Below are 15,952 nucleotides of genomic sequence, written 5' to 3' on the forward strand. Positions count from 1 at the left end.
TTATTGTATAGCTAAATCTACAACTATATTTATTTTATAGTTTGGTAATACTTACCTTTCTGTGCAATGAATTTAAAAAATAGAAGTATATATTAAATGAAAAATTAAGAATAAAATTCGTATCCAAGAAAGCTGATGATGAACACATAATCTGTACAACATAATGACATTTCCTATTCTCTGTGGGGACCAGGATGATTATCACTGATCACATGAAAACCAGAAGAAATAAATCTGCTGAAGAAGCATCAACATATACTTCAAAGGCGATAATTTAGCATGTGCAGCTGCAAACGGTACATTTAACACCACTCTGTAGAACATAACTTTTATTTAAATCAAATGACTCTTCTAAATTTTCACTCACATTCTTGTGCACATACAAAAAGCAAAGTTGTTTGCATGCTGACTTTGCTGAAAGAAAAACCTTGCAAAAAGCTATAAGATACCAGTTTTACATCAATGTCATCAGGTACTTGAAATAGAAAAATCTATTCATCCCAGGAATGGCTAAATTTTTCTAACCTTATTATAGAATCAAAACAGAACTTTTGGAAAGTCATTATATTGAAGGTAAAACATTTTTGTGACTGCTAAATTAATTTAAAAAGTACAACAACGAAAATAAAGCTATTAGTTCTTAAACTGATAATACAAATACAAACGGTGGTACAAACATTTAAACACTGTATAAAGAATAATATTCTTGGTGAATTTTTAAAACGATGAAATAGAAATTTACTAGGAATTGTGGTTGTGGTACACAAATAATTCATAATTGTTACCAGAACAATTCTTTCCCAAAGTAGTGAGGAATTCTACCAATCAACTAGACATTAGAATTGCATAAACTACAAATATATCCATGTCTTCACAAAGTGGCTGAATTATAAAATCTGTGACAAAGTTGATGCTGAACACAAAAAAATTCACATGACATTACACAAGCACTTTGGATTTTAAAAATTTGAGCCTTTGAAGAACTTCTCTGAAATCAACCTAGTTCCTAAAATGACATTGATTTTTTTTTCCCTGTGAATGAGTCCTTTTAGTTCTATTTTGTTCAAAACTAGCTGGAAATCTCTGATCAAAGTACTCAATGGTGAAGTGCCAAATTTTTCAGTTTTTCCAGCTTTCAAAGAATTGCAGTTATTGAAAATCAAACATAGGAAAACAACACTGAAATTTACCCCTTACGCATTACAGAAAATGAAGTGAAATACAATCAGCAAACATGATTCAATTGTGAGTTTATACAACTGTACTCAGATATATCTTCATTGTGGGAAACTTTCAAAACACTTTATTGAAGTATGTTATATGCACAAAATAGTATACATCTTAGGGCTGTGTTGTCCAGTAGCACAGCCTCTAGCCATGTTGAGTACTGCATACTTGAAATGTTGCTAATTTGAGTAACTGGAAAACACACTGGGTTTCAAATACTTATTGCCAAAAAAAAGGTAAAATGTCTCAATAAATGTTTATATCCTTTATGTTCAAATGATAATATTTTGGATATACTGGGATAAATAAAATGCACAAGTTAGCAATTAGAAAAAACTTTTTAAAATGTGACTTTTAGAAAAATTTAAATTACATAATATGGCTCACATTTGAATTCTACTGGACAGCACTGTCCTAAAAGATAGCTTGATGAATTTTCAGAAACTGAACCTGCTCTTTAACTAAAAGCCACATGAAGAAACAGAACATCAGCAGCATCTTGGAAGCCTTCTCCTCCATTCCAGTAACTAGCCTCCTCTTCCAAGGATAAATCACTACTGTTCTTTTTAACACCATGTAGTATTAGTTTTACCTATTTTTGTACTTTGATATATAAATGTATTCATACAGCATGTGGTTTTTTTAATACCCTTAATATATCTGTGAAATTCACTCATTGGTGGGCTAGTTGTAGTTTTTCATTTTCTTTGTATTTCTCTGTGTGAACATGCAATTTACCGATTTGACAGTTTACTGGGCATTTGGACAGTTTATACAGTTCCTGGCTATTAACCAATAATGCTGTTACAAATATCCTAGTATGTGTATCTTGATGATTACACACACACACACACACACACATTCATTTCTACTGCATACCAAGCCTCAGAAAAGAATTACTGGATCACACATACACACATGTGCAGTTTTAGTATTTACTGCCAGTTTTCCAAATGTTCTGTCAACTTTATGTAATCAAATAACTGTTTTTCCATATCTTTGCCAATGTTTGTCAAAGATACTCTGAACAAAGGCAAAAAGACAATACCTGTGAAAATATTTCAGCAGAAATACTTACACAATTTAATTTTTTAAAATGGAGTTGTGACTATCCTCTGTTTCTCTCTTAGCTTACCAGGTACCTCAGCAACTGTTAGAGAATTTTGTTATCATATGGCAGAGAGAATAAGCAAGCTAGCTCTCTTCTGTGTTTCTTATCAGGACACTAATCCTGTCATATCAGGACTCCACTCTTCCGACCTCATTTAACCTTAATCAACCCCATAAGGGGGCTTCACTGGTGGCTCAGTGGTAAAAGAATCCACCTGCCAGTATGTGAGATGCAGGTTTGATCCCTGGGTCAGGAAAACACCCTAGAGAAGGAAATGGGAACCCACTTTATTCTTGGCTGGAAAACCCCAGACAGAGGAGCCTGGAGGGCTACAATCCATGGGATTGCAAAAGAGTCGGACACAACTTAGTGACTAAACAACAAGAACATGCCCCATAAAGGCCCTATCTCCAAATACAGTCATATTGGAAGCTGAGGCTTCAAAATACTAACTTAGGGGTAACACAAACATGCTGTTCACAATAGCTGGTAAGCGGTGGGGCCAGGAATCACAATTCTATGACCATGAAGCTCGTACTCCTAATTTCTATACTATATTGTCTTTTTACTTTTATTATCTGCCAGAAGATTTGGGATGGTGAAAGCTCCAGAAGTGCTGATGGTTGGCACCCCTTGCTTTAAAATTTTTATACTATTAAAGACCTATTATTATATTAGTTTTCTACCACAGTATATGACACTTTATAGCAATAAAACCCAAACTGTGGACCAGGGCAACAAAACCTGGAAAATTCTAAGTATGGAAAATACTGTGGGTTAAACTTAAAATTTTTACCTATCATTTTATAATTGTTTTAGACGTCAACTCAATTCCCTCTTATATAACTTCACTCTGCTGTTAATCACTTTTTACAAAAACAGCCTTCTAAATTGCTAATTATTTACTATTTTTCTGAAAGAATTAAGTATTCGTTATCCCTGTGGAAATCAAAGTAGCAGAGATTCTTTCTTAAGAATTTTAACTCTGAATCTGAATTTTTTTACTAGGAAGGTTTAATTTTTTTGATCTCTTAAGGAGACAATTCCTGCATTTCTATATGTGGACAACAACATGGAAAGAGATAACAGAACTAACAAAAAGAGAGCTCCTTTTTATTCATGCCATCATTTTAACTTCATTAAGTGGATTAATATTAAACAACTGAAAAATTAACATCCACTAATAATCATATACTGACATGTTCTGGCCTCCATAATTACAAAAGTCAGTCAGCTGTTAATCTTACTGTGACTCACTTGCATGTAATGAGGCTTCCCTTTTGCAGGTTTGGCTATGATGTATCTAGGTGTGAATTTCTTTCTGTTTATCCTTCTTAAAGTTCATTAAACTTCTTGGATACGGAGATGAGCATTTTTAATCAATTCAGAAATTTTCAGCTATTTCTTAAAACACATTTTCTGCTCCTTTCTTTCTCTCTTCTCCATCTGAGACTTTCATTACATGTATGCTGTTCTGTGTGATGGCATCCCACTGTCTCTGATACTGATTGTTTTCCTTTTTCTTTCTGCTTTCTGTTCTTGAGACTGGATAACCTCTGTTAACCTGTGTTCAAATTCACTAATTCTTTTGCCAGCTCAAATCAGTTGAGTTTGTGAATTTTTCATTTCAGTCATTGTACTTTTCAAATTCTAGAATTTCTATTTGATTCCTTTTAAAAATTTAGATCTCTTTATTCCTTTTTTTAAAAAAAAAAATCTCTTTTGGCTGCACTGCATGGCATGTGTGGGATCTTAGTTTCCCGACCAGGGATCGAACCCACACCCCCTGCATTGGCAACAGAGAGTCTTAACCACTGGAGGAGGGAAGTCTCAAATCTCTTTATTAATCCTCTCTTTGAAGAGTCACTGGCAAAAGGAAGAATTTTTCCTTTAGTTCTTTGAATACATTGAAAAAGAAACTGCTCTTTTTGTTACTAGGAACCATCATTGGCCAGTGAGCTCCCTCCAAGTTTCTATTGCTTGTTTTTCCCTGAATAACAGTCACACTTTTGTGTTTATTTTCATGTCTTATAATTTCCTGTTAAAAACTGGGTATTTTTTTTTAAACTGGGTGTTTTAAATGAAATACTCCAAATTAGTAGCAAATCGAAATTCTGCCTACAGCTTCATGTTGCCTGTTTTCTGTTTGTTCACTTAGTGACTTGCCTAATTTTCTGGAGTCTGTTTCCCCATCAGTGTCCAAATTCTGATGTCACTGCTTTTTTTTTGTTGTTCTTTTTTAAATTTTTTGTTGTTGTTCTTTTTAAGCTTTGCTTTCTAGGGGGCTGTCCCAGGTCAGCATAACTTAGTGGTCAGCCAATGACTGGTCAGAGGTTTTGTTTCAACACCTTGAGCCAGAAGGCTTTCAAATCCTTTGCCATGGGGTCTGTGTGTGGCTTGGAGGGATACTTTCAAAGTGTAGGGAGCTTATCAGTCTACCCTGCATTCAGTCAGGGGCCAGTAGCTTTCAAGGGTCCTCTGTCCTCTCCTGAATAGGTGTAGCCTTGTACATGTACACAGCCTTTTGGACCCTAAGAGCTAAGTGTGATATGAATAGTAGGGCTCACTTTAGCCATCTCTTTCCCTAGATTTCCCTGATAAATTTCTGGCCAGTCTGCCATTTTCTTGTTCCCTGCAACATTAGCTTTCCCAGACTGTCTGCCACAGAGACTGCTATTGTTTTCCTAACAGCCCTGGGCATGTGTTTTTCCAAGTGCTGCTCTAAATAAAATCAGTTCCCTCTGACAGGACAACAGAGCTGCCAGGCCTCATGGCACGCCCAGGGTAGAACTTGAGGAACCAGAGCTGAGGGGGGAGGTGGGAGCATCTCCTAACATGCTAGACGATCATCACTGTTTATACTGAGATTCACTAGCTTTGTTCAAATAAATGCCTCTCAATATATGTCCTTTGGTTAATTTCCAGAGACCGTAAATGGGTTTTTGCTTGTTTGTTTACAATTTTGTTAAGTTTAACAATTGCTTTTTGGGAAGGAGAACTTGCCAAGCTCCTCATTCAGCTGTTTCAAAACTGCTGCTCTTACATTTTATTTTAAACTGGGCTCCCTCCCCCCAAAATGTGCCAAAGATCCAGAGCAAATATTAAATAGAACCATCTACTCCACTTTGAAGTGCCCCACTAAGCCCACAGTGGTAATCCGACACAATTTAAAACCACTGAAGGAAAACTTTCCCCAAACGGACCAAAACCTGGGTCTCAGTCTCTGGGTCTCAGTCTCTTCAGAATTCCTCAACATTATGAGAACATGAGACTTTCTATACTTACTCTTAAAAAAAAAACAACTTCCAAATTTACTTGATGATAACAAACTGTATGTATATACAAAGAGACAAGGCAGGCAGGAAGGCCCTGGATCTCCTGTTCTCTGTTCCCCAGGCTCTCCCCACCCCTAGGCCCCAGCAGGGACCACTCCCTTCCCGTCCTGTGGTGGAAGTGGGGATTGGAAGGTATGGAAATGATGTGTGTGTGTATGAACGTGTGTGTGTAGGGGTATGGGGGGCAGTGTGAAGAATGGAGAAGGATCAAAAATTAGAGAGGGCCTTCCCTCATCCCCACCACCCTGAGGAGGGTTCTTGAGGGAGCTGCCTCAGATGTCTCTCAGCCTATTAGACAGTAAAAGATCCAGCATCCAAAAGTGACCCAGTGACTGGCCCAGCTGAGCTCTGACCACTTGTGGACCGTGTATGCCATGCCGTAGCCCTGCTCCTCTGTGGTGTCGTCCACATCAACATCAAACAGGGAGCCCAAGTAGGCCAGGTGGAAGATGGCCAGGACCCCAAAGAGCAGGTTTAAGGCTCGCACCCCCAGGCCCGAACGATACTGGTGTGAACAGTCTGGCGGGCACCTTCTCGACAAGATGCAGGCACTGAGGATCCGAGCCAGGCACTTTCGGAGGACGTGCTCCACGTAAGTGATAAACGCCAGAGACAGCAGCACCGCGGCCAGGTGGAAGCTAAAGCCGTGCAGGAGGGCACTGGCTGTATAGGTGACCAGCACGGCTGAGAAGGTCCCCAGGTGGAGAGCATTCTTGAAAACATACTTATTCAGCCAGCAAGACATGGGCAGGTTCCAGCTTGTGACAACTTCCACCATGGACCGGGGCAGCTCCACGTTCAGTGGCTTAGAAATGGTCAGGTCCCATTCCAGGTGATCCTTCTCCTTGGTGAAGCCAGTCCCTGCCAACGTGGCTGTGGCCTCGGATAGAAAGCCCACAAAATAGTTGCTCAAGCGGAAGGAGATGGCACTCTCATAGGCTCGCAGCCACTTGCGAAGGAGGTGGTCACCATCGAGGGGGATGAAGTAAGGGAAGAGATAGGGGCCCACACATGTGGACAGCACCAGGCACAGAATGGCCAGTAACAGGCTCTGGGCCACCTTCTGCAGCCACCGGCAGCTCAGTGGGCGGCCTTGGACAGCCTCTAAGTACCTGTGGAAGGATATCCAGGGCCCAAAGATGACGGTGCCCACAAAGCAGAGGTAGCCCATGAACTCCACAGGTGAGGGCACCATGCTCACCTCACCCCGATCCAAGTCAAAGCCCAGAGACACCGCCTTCATGGCCACAATCATCTGGGCCCCTCGCATCCTGTGCCACGCCACAGTGTCCACCATGTACGTCTCACCCACAAGCAGGTAGGCGAGGATGGTGACGGAGACGAAGACGCCGCGATGGGAGGAATGTCGGCAGAGGAAGAGCGCGAGGTAGCACAGAAGGCTGAGCAGCACAACCCAGACCATGTGCAGCTCGAAGAAGTGGTAGAGGCTCAAGAACCCACCTGCCACAGTGCTTGCGTGCTTCAGGCAGGATGGCAATCCGAGCCTCCAGAGGAGGCGGCAGCCAAGACAGATGGCAAGGAGCAGCCAGATCTGGTCAAGGCCCTGCCGGGCAGTAGGCAGGAGACAGTCCTGCAGGAGCTGCTGGAAAAACTCCTGGCGGCTGAAGGTGGCCATTGTGGACCCCCACGGATGGATGAACAGATGACTTGGCAGTAAAGAAGCTACAGTCCAGCGGGCCAGGGACACACCACTGCCACCACTGGGCAGCCTCCCCCACCAGCTGCAAGGCTGGGACCACTGAAGCTCCCAGGGCAGCACCGTATACTTACTCTTAAAGACTGGGTAAAATAGATCTCCAGACAAAGGCAAGATTAGGGACAAATACAGGGACCAGTCAGTAAAGCCTGAAGTCACCCTACCTGGGCTCGCTCCTCATCAAACTCCAGGCAGCCCATACCATCCAGTCTCTGGAGATCAATCCAGCCTTTCCAGATAACACAGACTCCATTGAGAATCATGGGAGCCTTCAAATATACCTAAGACACAGAAAAGAAGGATGAAAATCCACGATGAGCTATCAGACACATAAGAAACAAAGGATAAACTTACTTATGAAAACTGGTTTTCTTTGGGGGGGAAAAACTAAATACAATGATAAAATTAAGAATTGCAGGAAAGGACCTGGGGGGGTGGCCAGGGGGCCAGGGAGGGCCGGGCAAAAAAAAAAAAAAAAGAACTGCAGGAAAGTATACAAAGCATAGCCTCTGACTATGTTCTACACATTAAGCTAACCTGGCTTACCAGGATTTTATTTCTAGTCACAATTTTTCTAGTTATTTTTAAAAGGAAGTTTCACAGATTTTATAAAAACTGTTTGTAGTAAGATGATGCTTGAAGTAGACATCATTTCTCTTGCAGCTGAAGCTGGGACATTCAGGTACTTTGCCTTAATTTTTGCATCTTGAGTAGAAAGACATGTAGATGTGCAACAACTGGAATTCACTAGCCCCTGAAGCGAACGCACTGTTTCTACTTGGATACCTGAAGCCACCCAGGGTCAGGCTCTTCTCCTTTCCTGTCTAATGAACCACCTCACAGACTTCTGATAAGTAATGCTGCTGCTTTTTCCTTCTTTTTTTAACTTAAGTTAGCCAGAGTTGATTTCTATTGCTTTTAGCCAAAGAACCTTAACTGATACAACACTTACTTACGCATATAACACATAATATGTTTCAAGTAAATAACCCTTGAGCAAAAGTCACTTTAGGCATGATTTCCAAATTTAAGTCACTTTCATTTTGGATTACCAAATCAATTTTCCCATTGCCTGAAAATATAATTGTTCTCAAGCAATTAAGGATCCACCAAGAAATGATGGATCATCTTGATGAAAGATGGATGATGCTATTATCTTGAGGTGAGTATTTTACTGTGATAAAAGAAGAAAGGAGTAAGAAAAAATAAAGGAGGAAAAAGCTGAGAACACCTTTTTCTTTAATCAATTCAGCAATTTCTTCAACAAAAAAATCTTGAGGCACTCTTGTTTTTAGAGAGGTTTAGTAGGACTCTCAGTAATAATAAATATGCAAGAAAAATGACTACTGAAGCACCTGTAAAATAAAACCTAGAGGACTTATGCCTTCTTAGTACATATTTATGTCATTCTCCTCCACTACTAAACACAACTATTTTTCCTGTTAAGGGCCCCCATAAACCACGCTGAGTCAAGTCAATTTCTACTGATATTGGGAAAAAAGTAAAAAACATTAGGTTCCATTTCTCCTCCCATGTGGACCAAGGGAAACAGTCTACAGTTATAGCTGAAACCGTTTAACCACACATTTCCTTCTGTTCTGATAAGTGCACATTGTGAATTCCCTTCCACATTGTGAATTTAAAACTCCAGTGGTGTGCACCTAATTGAACAAGTGACTGTGACAACCTCATGCCTGATACCTGACTAAATCTATAATAACTCTCTGAATTGCCTATCAATGTAACTTGGCTTACCACATCTACTAATCGAGATTCCCACTTACTCTTTCCAACAGAGTAGAGGGTGCTACACAGTACAGCATTTCAACTGTCAGTCTACCTCATTATTTTAAATTCTCACACTAAACATAAAGATGATTCTCATCTAACAGGAGAGAAAGGTCAATTTTATGATCAGATTATATATTCTTTATCAATGACTCACATCGTTTAGATTCAAAGATTCCATAACCTAACTTATTCAAATTAACTTCCATCGTCAAGAAATATTTTCCTTTTGAAATTACCAAATATTTTTTTTTTTTTTCAAATATTTTTAAAAAGCTGATTTATTACTCCTTTATAAAAGTTCTCTCATGACTAAGAAAACCACTGATGTGCCTTGGAAAATTCCTAAATGAGTTCAGAAAATGGCTACAGTTCATAATCAAGGCTAGTGCCTGGAATTGTAATTTAAAATAATATTTAGATGATCCTGTGATTTATTTAGATATTCACATTTAAATAAATAGTTTTATGTGTAGACCTTCAAAGTAAATGTTTGACACTTTCATACATTCATGAATAACAAACCTCGAAGTACGAAGAAAATAAAACTGTCAACAGTTTGGCATTTTGTAATGTAATTTAATAATGTCATTTAAACATTCAGACATTTTTTACTGAAAGTAATGATGATTCATTTCAAACTGTGAAAAGAAAATGTATTAGAATATGACCTCAGGTTTAAACCACTGTCCTAGAATAATTAAATATTTTATATTAAATGGATTATATAAAGCCTTTAAAATGGGTAAATATTCAGCTAATCACACACAAAAATAACATTAGCTTGCTTATCTTTCCCAAAGTAAAATATCAGGAGGATATGCTTAAGACTTCACAGAAAGTTAAAAGTGACTGCAGCCTCATGTTTTGCGTTCTTTTGGAAATAAGGTAAAAGTATTACAATGATAGGAAATGGCAACCCACTCCACTCTTTTTGCCTGGAAAATTCCACAGACAGAGGGTGCTTGGGGGGCTACAGTTAGGGTCACAAAGAGTCAGACACGACCAAGCATGAGCACAAAAGTATTGCACATTTTAAAAAATCAGCTCAAGTTCTAGGTACCAGTATTTGTAATGCTATTTCAATTCAAATTATACATGGTATCAATTAATCTTCACATTCTATAGCTTTAAATTCCACATCACTGTAGCAGTAAAGCGTCAACAAAAATATGTACGAACCACCATGGCATTATCCATTAACAGAATACCACTCAGCCATTAAAAAGGAATAAAGTAGTGATACATGCTACAACATGGATGAACCCTGAAAATACTATGCTAAGTGAAAGAAACTGGAAAAAGGCCACAAACTACATGATTCCATTTACATGAAATATCCAGAGTAGGCAAATACAGAAATAGGAAAGATATTAGTGGTTCCCAGGGGCTGGGGCTGGTTGGGGGGGCAGGGGGTGTGTGTGGGGTGGTGGAAATGAGGAGTGACTATTAATAAGTACATGATTTCTTTTTAGGGTGATGAAGATGTTTTGGAATGAGAGTTCCAGTTCTGTGAATATGATGCACAGTTCTGTGAATATGCTAAACATCCCTGAATTTTTCTTTATTTTAGTGAAGGGTGAATTTTATGCTCTATGAATTACATCTCAATAGAGTAATTATAAAACATATTCGTGTTAAGTTTTATCATCTGTTACACAGGCGACATCGAAGATATGTGAACAATGATTTCTGGGCAGGCAGCTGCAAGTGGGGTTTTGGCACTCTGGGAAAAGATACCGATTGAAGATATAAATCTGGCAGCTATCAACAGGGCTTCCCCGGTGCCTCAGATGGAAAAGAATCCACCTGCAATTCAGGAGACCCAGGTTCGATCCCTGGGTCTGGAAGATCCTCTGGAAGAGGAAGTGGCAACCCACTCCAGAATTCCATGGACAGAGGAGCCTGGTGGGCTACAGTCCATGGGATCGCAAAAGAGTCAGACATGACTAACACACACACAGCCATCAACAACACTGTGGTGTTTCAATCCAGGGGTACGGAAGAGATTACTCAAGCAACAATAAGTAGGAGAGAAGAGGGGAGCCCATGAAGAGACCTGAGGCAATTCAATTTTTTAGATGCTATGTAGAAGAGAAGAATCCAGCAGAGCAGGCTATGAACAAAGAGGAAAGCATGCAAAGAGCCTAGTGGCTAAAGGTTAAGTTACAGGCCTCCCTGTAAAAATTTCTCCTTTCTTGGCCACATAAAACTTCAAAGTATCATGTTACAGGATCTTAGGTCACTCATAACTTTTAGCAATGCTCTTATTTAAAGCAGGAGTTTAGTCTGGAGTTCAGACAACCTACATGAGTTTGGGTTTACAGTTAAGTTTCAAGAAGACCAGAAATGTCTCAAAATTCTGTATAAAAATATATGTTTGTGTCCATGTGTCTTTTTCTAAAGAAGTCTAATGCTTTCACCAAATTCTTGAAAGAATGTATAAGGGGAAAAGGATATGATAATGAAAATGCAACTTTCCCTTCCCTCACAGACACCAATGTCTCTGCAGCGCACAGCTTACGAGATGATAAATCTCATTTCCTTTAGTAAAGGGACCAAACTACTTCAGCAGCTAAACATAAGTTACCCTGGGTTTTGAAATGCAAGAGTCTGAGTAAGGATATGAGAGAACTTTAAGATACCTTTCCATTTATCAACCTGTATAAAACTGTTCTATCTGAGAGTCTGGAGTCTCTTCTCTGTGGGTATCTAAATTTGGAATAAGCAGTGGCAACTTCAATTGTCCTTTCTTCTACAATAGCTCCTAGGTAGCCAGAGAGACAACAGAAACTGAGAGTACAAAGGGGCAGCAGAGACAGTTCCCTCTGTTGAGTTTCTAAAGAATGTAATTTCAAGATAATTAGAATAACTAAATTTGCAAAGATTTCCATGCACACCAGTACTGAGCTGAAACGTAACATCAATAAACATGGAAATCAAGTGTCAAAGATATTGATAAAAGCAAGCAGCAGACACTTCACCCTCAAAAAATCCATTTCAATTGGAAACAATATTTCACTTCCTTGTAGTAAACTGTCAGAGCTCAAACACTGGTGACTTTAGTCTATAAAATGAGATAGTGGGAAAACAGTGGAAGAAATGATCAGTATTCCTTAGGCCCTCAGTAAATAACTGAATGATGATTACCAGAAGAATAGAAAGACAGCTGGAACTTAGAAATGCTTTTCTTATAGCTTCCTTATAATTTCAACTTGAAAAGATTCACCTATTCAACAGATGTTTATTACCTGTCATTTTTTAAAGGGTAGTATCATTAAGGTTAGAGGGAAATACATGATGCATTTTTAAAAATTCATATCCCACTACCTCCCTCAAAAATTCCAATACCAGTTATCTTAAAGTCTGTAATAAGGAAGAGCTGAATATGTACAAAAAGAACTGTAAGAATTAAGACTGAATTCAGCTATTACATTTAAGTATGACTTATATAACTCTTAAGATTAATGGAATGTTCATTGACAGTGATAAAACTGTCAGGAGCTGGATCCAGGAGCTTTGCAATCTCCTTTTAAAGACCACAGTTCTAACAAAGTGGACAAGAAATACAACCAGGACATAATATCTGAAGATGATCTACCTGAAAAATCTATAATATTTAACAAAAAAGCCAAGTGAATTAATGTGTTCAATAAAATGACTTGTTATAAAAAATATACAAAATCCAGCAACTTTTCTATGTTACAATAGTTAACTATTTAGAAAATTTTAAAAGTCCTTATTTTAAAATAGCATTAAAAGTATCCATTAAAAATAAATATAATAAGAAACAGGTAGGTTCTGTAAGAAGAAAATATCTAATTTTTAAAACACAGAAAAGGACTTGAAAAACAAGATGTCATGCTCTCTAATGGTAAGAGTACCAATGTCAATTAACCCCAAAGTAATCCTTATTTTAACAAAATTTCAGTATAATCTCAAAATAATGTTTTCTGGACTTTGAGGGATAAATCTACAATGCACACAAAAGAATCAGGCTATCCAAGAAAATATAAGAAAGTATTTTCTGCCCTTCAGATATTAAGACATGTAACAATGCAATCAATATACATGCAGTAGTGCCGTGACAGCTAGAAACAACTTAATGGAATAAACAAAAAAAAATTAAAAACAAAGCCAAGTATACAAGGATTTAATCAATGAAAACAGCAACACTGCAAATCAATGGTAAATGGGTATTTTACTTAACTAGTGGAGACTGGAAAACTGACTACCATTTGGGGAAAAAAAACAGTTTGAAATAAAATGGCTAAAAATATTAAAATAAAACAATATAACTATCTTTAAATGAAAGATAAAAATATAAAAAATAAAAATTCTAATAATGTGTATGAGGAGAGATACCAGGTTCTAATACGTTGGCAGAGGGAGTAAACTGGCTAATATTGGGGGAAGGCATTTTTTTTTTTTAGCCCTAAGTGTGAATTTTCCTCTTATAAACAGGTCATGTGTTTGCAGGGACTTTATAGAAGACAACTACCATAAATTAGGAGAATCAACTGTAATTATTTTTTAAAGAAAAGGAATATTATCACCATGCTTAACTCCAAGAGAGCATGGGAAGAGTAAAAATTAAATGTGCTTTAGAATCAGATAAAACCTGGATTGAAATTTTAGCTTTAACAGTGTATTTGAGATAAATAATTTAAGATTATGAGTAAGTCTCCCAATTTCTCACATATAAAATCAATAATCACACCTCTTTCATAGGTGACAACAAAAATTAAACCAATGTCCATAAGCTTATGAAACATATAAAGCACCACAGAAATTTACACAAAATACTTCCACTAAAATTTTACATAGTGTTCTCTTTCCAAGGGAAAGAAGCAACTTTTTTTTTTTTTTTTTGAGACAATGAATAGTTGACCACACCAATAGTATCAGCAGACAACCATTAATACTGGGATGGCCACAGGCACCCAGGAAAACAAGATACTTCACAAAGGAAGTATGTACCCCTTGCTTGTTAACTGTAATCATTTATGTAGTCTATTTAACAGATTCCTTTAGAAGATACTTGGTTCTGACTCATCCTCCTTTAGTCACATGTTCCTCTCCATTTAGAAATGTACAGTCAGCTGCCTGACTGCTGGATAATCATTACAGACAGTCATTCAATCTCACTTGCCTCTGAATCATACTTGGGTTGCATGCAAGTGTTAAAAAAAAAACCCAGATTCTTCTATAGTGATTTAATGTAATTTACCAATATACTTCTTACAGTTCAAACAGAAAACAGTACATCTTAGAGAAATCATAACACGGATTAATACAGAATGTGCCTGGAGCTTAAAAGTTTAAGAATGCAAACGTGTGCATGCACACACGCAGGTGCACACTCAATAAGTGGATGTGTTAACCAAACAGAAAATTCCATCCTAAAAGTCATATGGAAAAAGGATAAAAATACATAAAAAGAAAGGGAAAAAAAAGTTACAGGGACCTGAAAAGCCAAAACAATCTTGAAAGAAGATAACTTGAGGACTCATACTTTCTGATTTCAAAACTTACTACAAAGCTTCATTAATCAAAATGGTATAGTATTGGCATAAAAGACATACAGACTAATTGGCTAGAGTAGGATGCCCAGAAACAAACCCTCACATGTGTGGTCAAATGATTTTTGACAAGGGTACTGAGACCATTCAATGGGGAGAGAAGAGTCCTTTTAATAAACGGTGCTAGGAAAACGGATATCTAGAAGGAAGTGAATGAAACTGGACCCTCACCTAATACTACATACAAAAATTACTTCATGACAGACCAAAAATCTAAATATTAAGACCTAAAACTATAAAACTCTTAGAAGCAAGGATAAAAGCCTCATGACACTGAATCTAACAATGATTTCTTGGGGATGACACCAAGGACAAAGATAACAACAATAAAAATAGGTAAGCTGGATTTCATTAAAATTTTAAAAATTTGTACATCAAAAGACATTATCAATAGGGTAAAAAGGCAACCCACAGAATGGGAGAAAATATTTACAAATCACATACCTATTAAGGAATTAACATCCAAATCAATACAGAGAACTTCTAAAAGACAAATACTGTATGTACAAACACTTATAAGAGCTATTTAGTCAAAATCACAGACAAAGAAGAGTGGCTGCCAGGAACAAGGGGGAGAGGGAGTCAAGGAATAGGGAGTTTGTTTTATAAGATGAAAAGAGTTATATGCATGCATTAGTCGCTCATTCATGTCTGACTCTTTGTGATCCCATGGACTCTAGCCTGCCAAGCTTCTCTGTCCACGGGATTCTCCAGGTAAGAATACTGGAGTGAGGTGGGAGGGGGGATCGGGATGGGGAACACATGTAAATCCATAGCTGATTCATGTCAATGTATGGCAAAAACCACTACAATATTGTAAAGTAATTAGCCTCCAACTAATAAAAATAAATGGGAAAAAAAAAGAGAATACTGGAGTGGGCTGCCATTCCCTTCTCCAGAAAAGAATTATGGAAGGATATAAAAAGGAGGCAGGTCATGGCGAGCCTAGAATCAGAGAATATAGAGCAGCCTTAAGTTAGAAAAACAATTCAAGAAAAGTTAAATGTTGAAAGGAAAAAGATGGAAGTGAAAGGTTGTTCTGAAGTCATCAAAATGAGGTCAAAAATGACCATGTTAAAATACTGACTCTAATGGGAAGAATAACTTGGTGGGCTAAAATAACTTTCAAAGGTGGTATGTGAAGTTTCTAGCAACTTACCTAATGATTATTAGCAGCAATGTGGTAAACTGC

General features: G+C 37.9%; 2 protein-coding genes across 3 annotated transcripts in view; both read right to left on the minus strand.

Annotated features, from left to right (window-relative positions):
- The window catches only part of CBFB (core-binding factor subunit beta), a 48,375-nt gene that overhangs the window by 16,339 nt on the left and 16,084 nt on the right, over positions 1 to 15,952 (minus strand). For both annotated transcript variants that reach the window (XM_043435302.1, XM_043435303.1), the window contains exon 4: positions 7,555 to 7,671. In XM_043435302.1, coding sequence (XP_043291237.1) covers positions 7,555 to 7,671 — 117 coding nt within the window. The remainder of the gene's footprint in view (positions 1 to 7,554; positions 7,672 to 15,952) is intronic.
- Positions 315 to 7,548, minus strand: LOC122420292 (protein-serine O-palmitoleoyltransferase porcupine-like). Its single transcript, XM_043435301.1, has one exon. The coding sequence runs from the start codon at positions 7,307 to 7,309 to the stop codon at positions 5,957 to 5,959; it is 1,353 nt and encodes a 450-aa protein (XP_043291236.1). The 5' UTR covers positions 7,310 to 7,548; the 3' UTR covers positions 315 to 5,956.

Source organism: Cervus canadensis, chromosome 18, assembly GCF_019320065.1.
Source record: "Cervus canadensis isolate Bull #8, Minnesota chromosome 18, ASM1932006v1, whole genome shotgun sequence".
Lineage (NCBI taxonomy): Eukaryota > Metazoa > Chordata > Mammalia > Artiodactyla > Cervidae > Cervus > Cervus canadensis.

Bases quoted from the DNA above. Each gene is read 5' to 3' on its own strand.
- LOC122420292 (XM_043435301.1), bottom strand. From the start codon at position 7,309: ATGGCCACCTTCAGCCGCCAGGAGTTTTTCCAGCAGCTCCTGCAGGAC.